At 36.7% G+C, this 14152-nt stretch overlaps 1 protein-coding gene across 3 annotated transcripts in view; it reads left to right on the top strand.

The window, feature by feature from the left end:
* LOC105098600 (complement receptor type 2) overlaps positions 1-14152 on the top strand; it is a 101538-nt gene that overhangs the window by 17324 nt on the left and 70062 nt on the right. For 2 of the 3 annotated variants that reach the window (XM_010991315.3, XM_010991316.3), the window contains 8 exons: positions 142-224; positions 1057-1449; positions 2509-2694; positions 3801-3989; positions 4952-4975; positions 5653-5731; positions 9986-10088; positions 12917-13582. In XM_010991315.3, the coding sequence (XP_010989617.2) occupies positions 142-224; positions 1057-1449; positions 2509-2694; positions 3801-3989; positions 4952-4975; positions 5653-5731; positions 9986-10073 (1042 nt within the window). In that variant the 3' untranslated portion in view covers positions 10074-10088; positions 12917-13582. Of the gene's footprint in view, positions 1-141; positions 225-1056; positions 1450-2508; positions 2695-3800; positions 3990-4951; positions 4976-5652; positions 5732-7152; positions 7168-9985; positions 10089-12916; positions 13583-14152 lie in introns of those variants that run through there. The other variant, XM_064477133.1, reaches the window with a different exon arrangement.

A 14152-nucleotide genomic window follows, 5' to 3' on the forward strand; every position in this document is an offset into this window, starting at 1 on the left:
GTTTTCTTACTTGGAGGGCCGAAGGCTTTAATTTCTCTCTGCCGAAGTTCTTATTTAGAAGTGGCTCTGTATTTGTGGTTTGAGAAGGCTAGGTTTCAGAGATTTGATATTGGGAAGAGAAAATATATTCTCTCTCTCTAGGTACCAGTTGACTGGATATGCTTATTGGAAATGTCAAGATGATAAGAATGGGGTTTGGTTCAAAAAGAGTCCACTTTGTAAAGGTAAGTTAGAAAAAAGTCAGTGGGGTAGTAGGGGTTAGAGATGACAGGCCACTGCAGAACTAATCTATATGTCAACAGTCTATGCACTCCAGCTCAGTGTGCATAAACTAAGAAACATCTTTTAGTGTTTAGATGGCACTAGCATTTGTTTTGGGAAACAAAATTATTAAGTAGGAAATTAGTATAGTTGGCTCTCTGTATTTGTGGGTTTCACATCCATGGATTCAACCAACTGCAGGTCAGAAATATATTTTTTCAAATCCCAAAAGTTCCAAAAAGCAAAACTTGGATTTGCTGTGTGCTGGCTACTATTTACCTAGCATTTCTATTGTATAAGGTATTATAAGTCATCTAGAGATGATTTTAAGTATGTGGGAGGATATGCATAGATTATATGCAAATACTATGCCATTTATATAAGGGACTTGAGGATCCTTGGAATTTGTTATTGATGGCCAGGAGGGGTCCTGAAACTCATCCCCTGTGAATACTGAGAAATGACCGTATTTGCCATATACCTGATAATTGCTCAAAATTTTTAAAATAACAAATGTAGACTATTTCTCTATTTCATGGGAACATAGCTGTATTTATCCCTTTCTTAATACTTTAATGAATTTTCTGAATTTTTAGTGAATGAGTGTGTATTACTCATATGGTCAGAAAATGTAATAAAGCTGTTTTACAGAAAACATAATCCAGGGTCTAAAATTTAAATAATTTTATTAGCTATGTGCAGTACATGCAGTTGCATAGTTTTATTTGTGCCTGAATGAAGACTGTCCACCTTGGTGTACCAGCTGAAGTAGAATTTCCTAAATCTCTTCTGCAGTTATCGACTGTCAACCTCCACCAGTGATTAACAATGGAAGACACAAAGGTGTGATGGTAGAACACTTTCTATATGGAAACGAAGTCTCTTATGAATGTGACCAAGGATTCTATCTTCTGGGAGAGAAAAGTATACGGTGCATAAAGGATTCTAAAGGACGTGGATCTTGGAGTGGACCTCCCCCACGGTGCTTAAAATCTCCCCCTGTGACTCACTGCCCTAACCCAGAAGTCACACATGGATACAAACTAAATAAAACTCAGTCTTCATATTCCCACAATGACATAGTGTATGTTGCCTGCAATCCTGGCTTCATCATGAATGGCAGTAACTTGATTAAATGTAATACCAACAACAAATGGGAGCCAGCTGTACCAACTTGTATCAAAAAGGGTAAGATATTTTAAGGAATAAAATATGGGATGTTGCACAAAGTAAAGAAAAATGGTTTTGAATCGCACTTGCCATTCTGCCTAAAGAAAACTAAGTAAAAGTTAAGATGTAATCATTATTTTATGAAATACCTGCCTTACCATCTCACCTCATGATTTTTTCCCTTTCCTTTCTAAGTGTGTTGAACAAAAGTACATGAAAAGATAATGGTTAACTTCTAAATTGATGGAGTCTCCCCAGTTTGTTATTTTTTATTAATTTAGAATAGGAAAATGCACATACCTTTTGGGGAGTGCAATTGTTTGGCAGTAATATTACTTGATAATTTGATATTTAAGGCTGTGATACTAGCCAGAAAGAGATCTTTGGATGTTCTGTAGAATGGAGCTGGCCTTCAAACCCACTGAATTGTCTTTCTTGTAATTTTAGTTATCATTGGTAATTTTACCTCCATTAGTATCTATCTACAACAGAGGCTGCCAGTCGGTGACCCAAGAACTGAGTTCAAAACTGTTTTCTCTGGCTAGCACAGTAGTCTTATTTAAAGTGAAACCAGTCTCCACTGCCCAAGACAAAGGGTGAATCTGTGATATAGGAAGGGCAGCCATTGCTTTTCTGCAAGGCACTAGTAGCTTGAAATGCGCAGTGGCTACCCTTTTTAGAAGGACAGATGCTTTCTGACTTATCATATCTGGTGGCTTCACTTGTCAGCTTCTGTAAGCATTTGAGTGTGTGACCCTTGACTGCAGCCTTTCTACCATTTAAAAGAAAAGAAAAGAAAAGAAAAGAATATTATTGGTTGATAGATTAAAATTGTGGGCTTAAACCATTGATGTTTCATCATCTTACATTTGAGATTTGTCTCCAGATCATATATGATATAGGTAGGAAATGCAAATCTCTCCTGAGTCCTGCTTGATCTGGGTGGAATGAATATTTCTAGAAACCAGTTAGTTGGCTTGCTGCCTGCCTTCATTCTGTATTGCTATGACCCACAGATAGCATTGGCTATGTGTTCCTCTGTACTAAATTAAAGGTCCTTTTATATTGGTATCTAAGCTTTCACAGGATGTCAGCATCCATTTAAGATCCCCAATGGGAATCATACTGGTGGAGACATAGCTCGATTTTCTCCTGGGATGTCAGTCCTATACACTTGCAGCCAAGGCTACCTGCTGGTAGGTGAAGCACTCCTTCTTTGCACATACGAGGGAACCTGGAACCGACCTGCCCCTTATTGTAAAGGTTTGTTGTTTATTTATTTTTCCTTATTTTTAAATCAAATTTGTCCCAAATAGATATATTTGTTAGCTACTTTCCACTTAAAATAGCCAAATAAATGCATTAATTGGATCATTTAGTTAAATGCATTTAATTGAATTAATCTAATTGGATTTAATTGGATTAATACATCAAGTAATCTAAATATTGCAAAATAAGAAAGTGTCTGAGGCTCTAGTCTATCTGAGCTATCACTTAGTCATTTAAATATGGAAAGTTGAAGTCTATATAAATTAAAAAACTAAGGTACAAACTGAATTTACACCGTGGTTACATTATGGTAAGTGTGCATCTGGCAAAATACTAGTAAAAAGTACAATGATTGTTACAGTGTATTTCCTCTAAGTGGTGGTAAGATTATAGATATATTTTTTATAAAAGTTTCAGAATATCTTTTTCATTATCATTAGCAATGCATATGAAATGTGAGTAGTGAGTTAATATCGAACACTTGCTAAGCACTTTTTACCACATGCTGGATACTGTGCCTTGTGCACTTTGCATGCATTATCTCATTTAATCCTCATGAGAACTATATGAAACTGGTGCCCTGATTATTCCCGTATTGTAGATGAGATCCCCGCAGAATGGAGAGATCTGTAACTTACCCAAAGTCACACAGCTAGGAAGTCCTAGAGTCAAGTTCAAATCCAAAATCTCACACTATTGACCCCTACAGTGAAAAGATGGAAGCAGAAATGAGGAAGCATTTACAAGTAAGAAGAATTAGATAATAAGAGTAGAAGTTGATGGAACAATAATTCAGAGTTCTTAACATGACCCTTTCAGCCCTCATAGTTTCTCTAAGAAGCCACTAAAATTATCATTTTGGCTTAGAAACTAAAGCACAAAGAAGGAATGTAGTCTGGCATAATTACCTGGAAGTTATTGATGTAGATGGCTGATGCTAAAAGTCTATGCCTAGGACATCATTTTGTGTTTCAGTGAAGCTTTACTAACTGAGAATAAACTAAGTTGGTTTCATAAATCTTTCCATTAAGGGCAGTATTTATGCTCATGGCAAAAAGCCAAAGTATGACCCAGCTTCAACGCGATTCCTTTGATTTCAGAGGTGAACTGTAGCTTCCCAGAGCATATAAATGGAATCCAGAATGGGCTAGAGCCTGGCAAGATGTATCAGTATGGAGCTGTCGTCACTCTAGAGTGTGAAGATGGGTATACCCTGGAAGGCAGTCCTCAGAGCCAGTGTCAGGAAGATCACCGATGGAACCCTCCCCTGGCTGTTTGCAAATCACCAAGTGAGTACAAAGGGCTTCACTAAGCTCCTACTCGTTTCACTGGAGAGAAGAGAGTAAGGGGTACCCCTCAATGTTAGGGACTCCTGGGTTTTAAACTGGCTTCGGACTGTGACCAGTGGTGCAGTAACAGACGAATTTGAAGTTGGTGGTCTATTCTGAGGATGGGAGAAGTAAAGACAGAACATAAAGAGAGAAGAGCACTAACTGAAAAGGTGCAAAACTAACAACCTTATGCCGTTATCTCGTGGTATCCGCAGAGGGCTTGGTTCCAGAACCCCCTTGGATACCAAAATCTGCAGATGCTCAGGTCTCTTATATAAAATGGTATAGTATTTGCATGTTACCTGTGCACATCCTTCCATATACTTTAAATCATTTCTAGATTACTTATAATACCTAATGCATTGTAAATACTATGTAAATAGTTAATGAGCTTATAGTAAATTCAAGTTTTGCTTCTTGGAACTTTCTGGAATTTTTTGATTTTTCCAATATTTTCTGTCTGTGGTTGGTTGAATCTGCAGATACAGATATGGAGAACCAACTGTATTTTGAAAGCAGTTGGCTGCTGAGACTTCCGTTATTCCTGAATCTTCATTAACAAGTGCTTACTAATATGACAGGGATCTCCAAAAATACATTAACCAACCTGTTGTAACAGTTAATGTTTGCATTCCAATCTGGGAAATCCCTGATTATAAAGTTGAGTTTATTGTTTTTTTCATTAGTGAACTACCCCAACTTAAAGTGAAAAAAAAAATCTTTTTTTTTTAATCCAATGGCAGTTTTACACAAGAAATGAAGGAAGATTGGGTATAATCCAGGTTTCCAGTACATCTTTTTAAGTAGATTTAGAGAGGAGGGAGCTGTGTGTTAACTTCGGGGACGTTACCCTGGGACTCTGAGCTGCGTGGAACCACGCAGCTAAACTAACATTTTTGTAATTTTTGTATTCTTTGTAGGCTCACTTTCTCCTCTTCTTGGTGGTAAGTTTTCTTAAATACTTGAAGAAGACTTCTAATGGTGTTTTATATATGAAAAAAAGTATAATTTGAGGCCCTGTATCTGGCCTGTTAATTTTTTTTCACTTATAAGAAATTATCTTTTTTGGTGTTTTAAGGATCTTTTAATGTGCACTTCACATCACAAACTGTCACCTTTGGATAGAATGGAATAAATGATTTAAATAGCCATTCCCAGTGTCTATATTGAAAGCTTAGTTTACATTAAACTCTTGATCTTTTGCATGATTTGGTTACTATCAAAATAGACTGGCTTATTCTGCAGCAGCAAAATATATTTCACAACTGAGAGTTAAATGTTGTGCAAGGTGATAGGATCCTCATGTCCTGAGCTCCTAATTTCACCCCAGTGATGAGAATATTACTAATAAAACTGAAAGGAACAGAAAAGCTCAACACGAGCTTGACTGGAACCCTGTGATCAAATGCTTGGTGCTTTAGATTAAGTGTTAACCAGGGTTGAATCCGAAAAACTTTAAGCCCACATATGCTCATTCATGAATTCGGTATTTATGGCCAAGAAAAGATAAGCATAAAAGTCACATAACATATCTTCCCCTACTAGGACTAGGCCCCACAATCACTTCAAACAATGATGATCACATTTTTTCTAGCATTTGACACTCCGTTTTCTTTTCTAGGTCTTTCTGTAGGTGGAGTGGTTCTCATCTGCTTGGTTATTGTCTCCTTATGCATGATACTAAAATACAGAGGACGCCGGTAAGTTCAGCGCATACTTGACCAAAAAGCATAAAAGGTTTTGACTCCTTGCCTGAAACTAAACACAGAAGCACAAATTATATGAAATAAATATTGCAATGTGGTAACTGTAATAAGGTATCTTGTGTTAAATAGAAGACTCTTTCTGTAAGAACTTAAAAAATAACAAATTCTTATTTTATTTGAATGATGTTTATTCAGATGACACGCAATAAAATATCTAGAAAATAGAAAAAAAAAATCCCCAGTCATAACAACTGCAGATACTGGGTATATTCCTATCTGATCATTTTCTTATATTCTTTCTCCGTTTTCCCCTTTAAAACTGAAATTTTAGCTTTATAGTCTCCAGCCTTTTTAAAAAAAATTATTTAGCTTAATGTACAGTTTTTCTTGTGTCTTTAAATCATGTTTTCTTTTTAGGTACTTAATAGCATATTGTTCAATTATATGTATTTCTGTACTGTAGATATTTTAGGTTGCTTCCACATTTATTTTGATAATGAATACAGTATGAGAAAAACCTGAATAAACTTTTCTCATACTTATTTTCTTAGCCTAGATTTCTAGAATTGCTAGGGATAAGTGTATGAACGTTAGATGCTTAAAAAATATTGCCATATGACCTTCTGGAAATTAGGTCTAACTTGATCGTATATCAAATAATTAATGTATCTGGATATATTGTGTTTCTGGACTCCTTTTTCATTTTATTGATCCATCCATTCTTCCATCACAAACCACTTTGCGTTTAAATAGTCTCCTATCCTAATATCTGATAAGGCAAGAAGCCCCTCACTGTTTATTATTTTTTGGGCTTTTCCTTTCTACTATCTTCTGTTTGTTCTTACAGATGAGTTTTAGATGACTTGCCATTTTCTAAAAACAGATATTTTGTGATTGCATTTGAATCTATGGATTAGTCTTTGAGAATTGGCATATTTTCTATAATGCTTTCCCATTCAGAAATATACTAGGCCTTTCTACTTGTTCAAGTAATCTTTAACTCACTCAGCTGTTGTTTTCATGATGACTTAATACATTACTAGGTTTCTATGTTTCGTTATGTTATGTTTTATTGTCTAGAACTTAGACATACTTTTAGCATTTATTTTTAATTTATTAATTTTTAAACATTTGTATCCATAAAGTAATGTTGCCGTAGTGGGTTGTGTGATATTTGGTGGGGACACAAGCAAATGGTCAATACTTGGGAATTTTGATCAGAAAGGATTCCATAGTGGAGGAGATGTTTCAGGTGAGCTTCAAGAGAGTGTGGACAAGGGGAGAAAGTTATTCCAGGTAGAAGGAGCATTTAGAGTAAAGACCCAGAGCTTGTTATTCCACCATATATTATGAGAATGGCATAAGCATCTGACATGACTAAGGAATAGTACATGTGATGGTGATTGAAAGTGAAGGTGGCATAATTTTAGGTGGAAGAGTGGCATAAATGACCCCTCTGACACTTAAGTTTTGTGGAAATTACAGAGTATTGTGATATGTGCAAAGGATACATTTTCAGCAAATGATACCATCAAGCATCAGCCTGGAAATATTCCTTGTACACAGATTCTTAAGTCTCTGAACATGTTAGCATTAGGGAGGATAATCACGTGAAGTCTTGTCAGGTCTTAGGTAACCTGCAATGGGGGATGACGTCACCCCAAACCTGTCATCTGCAAACTCCAGCAAAGTTACTTTAACATGCCAAGTCACCTGGATCCATCATTTAGTATGCCACCAGTGCCATCTAATTACACTGTTTGTGGTTTTATAATGCCTAGTGCAACTCTTGAAGGGTTACACTGAATCTGTATAATGGCGGTATCTTTGAACCTGGATAGTTTGTTCAAAGCCTGGAAGAGCCTGAGCACAGAAGGTCTTTCAAGGGTCTGCAACTGGGATGAGCTTTAGGCTGCAGTGTTTATCAGAGTGTGCATCACATATCCTTGGTCCTATAACTGATTTCAGGAGTAACAGTGTCCTATGACCAAATGAGATTGGGAAACACTTCATACTACATTTTTCTTACGGAGATTCGCAATGATCATGAGACTGTTTGAAGTCCTACAATAAAGAAGCCTGTTTAATTAAAAAAAAAATACTCTTCCAAACTAACTCAACTGAACTGCAGAACTCTTTTTTCTTGCATAATGCTTTTAACATCCCGTGGAACTAATGTTTAATTTAACATTGAGGAGATCTAGAAAGGTGGCCAGAAGCTAGATCATCCAAAGCCTTGCGTGCCAGGACAAGGAGTTGGGTCTTTACCCTGTAGGAGATTAAACAAGGAAACAGTATGTTCAGATTTGTATTTTCAGAAGAGTGGGTAGTAGTGGGGTCTCAACCAAAGCAGCAGTGGTGGGGATCAAGAAGATGAAACAGCTGTGCAAAGTATCTTTACCATAAAGATCAGATTTAGTGAATTGCTGAATGTGGGGAAAAGGAGGCAGGCACAAAGAATGATTCAAGCTGATGTCACTGGGTAAACCCAGTGGTTCACCAAAAAAGGAGAGGGACAGGTTTGTGGGGGAAAGACGCAGGTCTGACCTGTTACTTTGAAGCACCCATGACATAGGTAGGACTCGAGAGGGGCTTTGGACTCAGGTAGGTGACATTTAAATCACAGTTGAAACTTTGGGACCAAGAAGAACATAAAAGTTTAAAATATAGATGAGAACAGATCTCAGAAGGGCAGTAATGTTTAAGTGGCAGGAGGAGAAGGAACAGTCAGAGGGAAGAGGAAATTTGGGAGAAAATAGTTTCATAGAATCCAAGAGAGAAAAAGGTCCCAAGAAAACAAAAGTAAGGATGTCATTTGTGTGGCTTTCCTCACAGGAAGTCAGAAGATAATTTTAGAGTAATTAAAATTTTAAATAAATAGAAAATGTGGTCTCTATATCTTTCCTTCCAGCTACTAAGTTTGCTATCAGGGCACTGCATATGTAGAAAACTTTGCAAACTTCAGCAATGCCTACAAACTCAAAAAATTCAAAATGTTGCAGTCTGATTATTAAGTTTATTAACATAGTTATAGCAAATACTATATTTAAGTGTCGCAGTTGATGGGAACCAAATTTATGTTGAACTTAATTCCTAAGCATCACTCATTTGTTCTATGTCCAATTTCTAACTGACTTCAGTTCATTTTCTGATAGTTGACATAGACATTTGAGCTGCCTTAAATACTTTTTGTGAGATGGGAAATGGATCATTTAAAATGGATGTGTAGTAACAAAATTAGATATTTTGAAAAGTCACCCAAACATTTGAGGAAGAGACTATGTAATTCTTTTCTTGTCGTCTAAGATATTTTAATAAAACCTAAACTTCATATTGACCTAAAAATTACCATTTATTAGTCATCTTAATGTATATTCCTCTTAAATAAGTAAGTTGACCTCTTAAATGTGATAGTGAGTGACATGCTGTAAGTACGCTTTGATAGTAATTTTTCTCACCAGTAATTTTGTAGTGCTTTATTTCAGAGTTCTTCATTATAGCACAATCACACTTTTTAAAATTGAAGTACAGTCAATTATAATAGATCAATTTCTGGTGTACAGCAGTCCTGCCTATACATACATATATTCATTTTCATATTTTTATTTTTTGGGGGGAGGGAATTAGGCTTATTTATTTATTTATTTTTAGAGGAGGTGCTGGGGATTGAACCCAAGACCTTGTGCATGCTAAGCATGTGTTTTATCATTTGAGCTCTACCTTCCCCACTGCACAATCACATATTTATTGTCCTTTGCTAATTTTGGCAAAGTGTTTTAGAAGCATAGCAAACTATATGTGCTTTCAAAGAATAAAAGTAAAAACATCTTAAAAATCATTTTAAGCTTTTAGTGCTGTATGACTTTGCAAGGGTTTTGAAGTAAACATCAAATATAAAAAAATTTTTAAGTTATATTGGAAGATTGCTCCCAGAAAAGTAAATTTATGATCATATTCTAAAATGAATTTTTTTTCGATCTGGGAGTCATAGATTTTAGTCATTAAACATCTTGGATAAAGCTGCCTAATGTCAACTTCTGACTTGGACACATAACAGCTTAGCAAGTTATTTTTTGGGTCTTTCCAAAAAGTGAGGGTTTTAGTGATTACATCATAGTATATTTAAGACAATAAAATGAAATCTTCCATGAAAAGTATTTGCCATGTTGGGATTATGGAAAGAAAACAACTGTTACACCTTTATAGTAATCAGTGAGCAAATAATTCTTTTTTTCTTCCATTTAGCAGTTACTACACAAAGGAAAGACGTAAAGAAGATCTTCATTTAGAAACACTAGACGTATATTCTGTTGATCCATACAACCCAGCAAGCTAATCAGAAGACAAACTGGTATCCAATTAAATTTGGAATATTGTTATTAATTTCTATGTCAATATTTCCTTAAATTTATATTTCTCAATAAGCATAGTACTCAGTGTATAACGTTCTGTTGCACAAGTCTTTAGTAATTATGCACAGAAATTCTTAACTTACCTAATTCACATTGCCAACTTCTGTCCCTGGGGTTTTTTTAAACTTATTCATCCATTCAACAAATATTTAAATAAGCAGCAAAATAACTAAGAATAAAATAAGTAAGAAGATGGTAAGTATTATGAAGAGAAATAAAGCAGGAAAAGGGGACAGAGGGGGCAGGGTAGTTGGAAGGGAAGCCTTCACTCAGAAAATGAGATTTGAGCAAAGACTAGAGTGACGTAAGGAGCTAGCCTTGCAGAGGAAGAGCATTCCAGGAAGAAAGAAGATCAAGCACAAAGACCACAATAAGGTGGTGTGTCCCTGCTGTGTCGGAGGCACAGCAAGAAGCCAGTGTGGCCTTGCATGGACTGACCAAGGGAGACAGTGGTAGAGATGAAATCAGAGAGGTACAGGGAGGTAGGTGAGGATGACTGATCCTGGAGAGACCATATGCTAGGTCACTGTAATGAACTTGGTATTTATTCTGAGATGAGAATTCTTAGAGTGTTTTAAGCAGAAAAACAAGTGATCACTTTAACGGCTGGATTAAGAAGAGAATGGAGGAAGCCAGGGGTGAAAGGTGGGGAATCAATATGTGTTCTATCACAAAAATCCTGGCAAGAAGTTGTGAGTGGCTACCACCAGGCTAGTGAGAAGAGGTCAAATTCCGCATGCATTTTCGAGATGCTGCCAGTGGGGTTTGCCAACAGTTTGTATCAGGATAAAAGTGGAAGGGAAAAGTCAAGATGATGCCTGGGTTTTTTGGCCTGAGCAATTGAAGGATAGAATTGCCATTAATTAAGACAACTGAGAATGGGAAAAGCAGGATTAGAGAGAAAAACAAGGGGTTCCACTTTGGAGATGGTAAATGTGAGATAGCTAATAGACATCCAAGTAGAAGTGCCGAGAAGGCAGCTGGATGTACAAGTCAGCATTTCAGGGAATAGATCTAGGATCAGTACACAAATTTGAGCTTTTCCATATATGGATGTACAGAATAATGAAACCAAATAAGACCAGCAAGGGACAAAAGAGGCTGGGGAAGAGGAAAGGTCTAACTGCTGAGCCCTGGATCCTCCAACGTTAAGAGTCGTGGAGTGAGAAGGAACCAACAGAGGGGTGAAGAAGCAGCTCTGATACAGGAGAAGACTCCAGAGAGCAATGTTCTAGAAGTTATGCGAAGAGAGAATTTTATGAAGGAGAGGGTGATCAACTCTGTCAAATACAGATCAAGAAAGATCAGTAATGAAAACCGACATTTGTGTTTAGCAGCACAAATTTTGCTGGTGAACTTGACTGGAACAGTTTTGGTGTCCAGGAAGGATGCAAAACCAGGAAGGATGCAAAACCCTGATTGAAATGAGCCTGGGGGAGAATGAAAGGGGAGAAATTAGAGATATCAACCACAGACAACTCTTTCAAGGAGTTTTTCTATGAAGAGGAGAGGATAAATAGAATGATGGCAAGGATAAGAAGTAGAGTAAAGGGCAGTATTTTTTTAAGAATGAAGAAATAGCAGTGATGTTGCCAATCCTATAAGTGGTTGAGAACGATCTAGTAGGAAAGGGGGAAATGATGGCAGGAAAGAAAAGGAAGAATTGCTGGAGCCACATCTGGGCAAGCTAGAAGGACTGGGATCTTGTACTCAAGCAGGGGAACTTACATAGGAGTGTGGCATTAGCAACAGGAGAGGCGGCAAAACATACAGGGAGATGTGATCGTAGAAGCATGTGTGGAGGTTCTCTTCTGATGCTTCTGTTTTCTCACTGAATAAAAAGCAAATTGATCAACTGAGACATCAGAGATATAAGGAGAAAGAAGAAGGTATTAAGTAGGCACCATGAGAGGTGAAGACTGAATGACAGGAAGTATAGAAAGGTTGACACGCAACGTGAAGGGTCCCCTCGAGTTTCCCAGGAGAAAATAAGGGTGAACATGTGAAGGTTTATTAGACCCAGGCATTATGCTGAGGGTCTTTCATGCCTGATCTCATTTTGCTTCAGTATAACTTTGAAAGGTGTATATTATCCCAAGATAATACCTAGGTGAGAATATAATATCCCAGATGAGAAACCAAGGCTCAAAGTTTCTCTTGGCCAAGGTCTCAGGGTCAGTAATTGGCAAAAGTAGAATTCAAGCTCAAATCTGACTTCAAACTGCTTTCTCCTTCACAGTCTATAAAATATGAAATAAAGATACCACCTCTGCCCTCTTAGAACTTATTTCAGTAAGAAAAATAAGACATATACATTTCATAGTGTAAGAATAAGTACCAAAAACAAGACACAGGAGAACTGCTGTGGTAGTTGAGGAATAAAGGATGCCTTGTTGCTGGTGAGCAAAAGGGAAGGAAACAGGAGAGACTGTTGCAGAGTGATCTCCAGGTCCAAAGCAGTGGGAGCCCAAAGTAGAGCTATGACATAAATATTTGTTGAATGAATATTTGAATGAGTCAGGATGAGAACATTGTTTCAACTTCTCCCTCATTTATTTTATTCATATTTATCAACAAAAAATTTAGTTATTAGTTGCTTCACTTCATGTTGTCCAAAGAAGGACCACTTAATTGATGCTTAATTGAAGCTTGATGCTTCATTGTTTATAGGACTTATAGCTGGTATATATAAAGAGAATGTTGATACTCATATTTAAACTTCAAGTTGCAGCAATGCCTTTCCTAAATAGAAATTAATCTATTTCAGTGTGCCTTGTTGCTTGGAACCCAACTGAACATCGGTTGGAAAGAAGCCATTCTAATATCAGCAAGTCTTTTTGTATGTCCTCAACATCAGTGAGATTCTATCATAAGCTTCAACTCCTATATGCACGTATTCTCAAGCGGAACAAAGAAAGTGTGCTTGATGATAAAGATGGGAGCCCAGTTTTACCTCCACACGCTCTTCAAGAAGTTTTTGAAGCCTCACTTGTGATGTGCCTGGAGCTGGGCTCTGACTATACACAATTATATAACTCTGAAAAGTGTTACCTTTTGTGGAACTAAAAAGAGCTGTCCTCACGCCCAGACTCTTCTTTTATAATCAGCATACTTACTGTTACCATACTCTTTTAGTTATAGTGTGTTTTTAATTATTTAAGCAAAGTATTAAGCATATCCTGTGGTTATCATGGGCATATGTTTGATGGGGAGTCTAGTTTTATTTTTACAGTAGCATCTTTTTCTGATATGTTTTAACATTTCACTTATTTCCCCTTGGTTTGAGATTTTCTCATAATATATAATCACTCAGTAATTTCAACTTGCACTTTATTTTTAAAATCATGAGTGAAGTTTTATTTCTAAAGTTTCGGTGTACAATCCAAGATTTCAATGTTTCCTTGAAAGCTTTGTCAGAAGCTGTAGTTGTTTGTAAAATGTCATGTAATAGCATGTACGTTAGTCATTCAAATAAATTTTATCTTTAAAGAAAAACATTTTCCCTATGTTATTCTTTCCCCCTGGAGTCAGTGCACTCCTGAAAACAGACATAGTCTTAGGGTTTTTCGAGTTCCTGATTTAACGTTTATGCATTCCGGATCCCACCACATTGTCATGTTAGTCAAACTCTCAACCCACAGACTCAAGGCAGTCATCCTTGAGACTTCCTTTTATATTTATCCAGCCAACGCTTTCACCTAGCCCATTCATTCTTCCCCACCACACGCTAAATCCAGCTGTCAGTTTTTTTCTTTATAGCATTTAAATTATTGAGAAAATAAAATCTTGCTTACTGGCCACCACAAATTTGCTCCCTGCCCCCAACTTCTCCAAGACTGTGCGTTCTGTTTGACATCTTTTGTTTTGTTTTTATAATTGTGGTAAAAAAAACATGTAATATAAAATTTACAGTTAATAATTTTTAAGCGTACAGTTCGGAAGTGTTAAGCGTATTCACATTGTTGTGCAACAGATCTCCAGAACTTTTTCATCTTACCAAACT

Source organism: Camelus dromedarius, chromosome 21 (genome assembly GCF_036321535.1).
Source record: "Camelus dromedarius isolate mCamDro1 chromosome 21, mCamDro1.pat, whole genome shotgun sequence".
Taxonomy (NCBI): Eukaryota; Metazoa; Chordata; class Mammalia; order Artiodactyla; family Camelidae; genus Camelus; species Camelus dromedarius.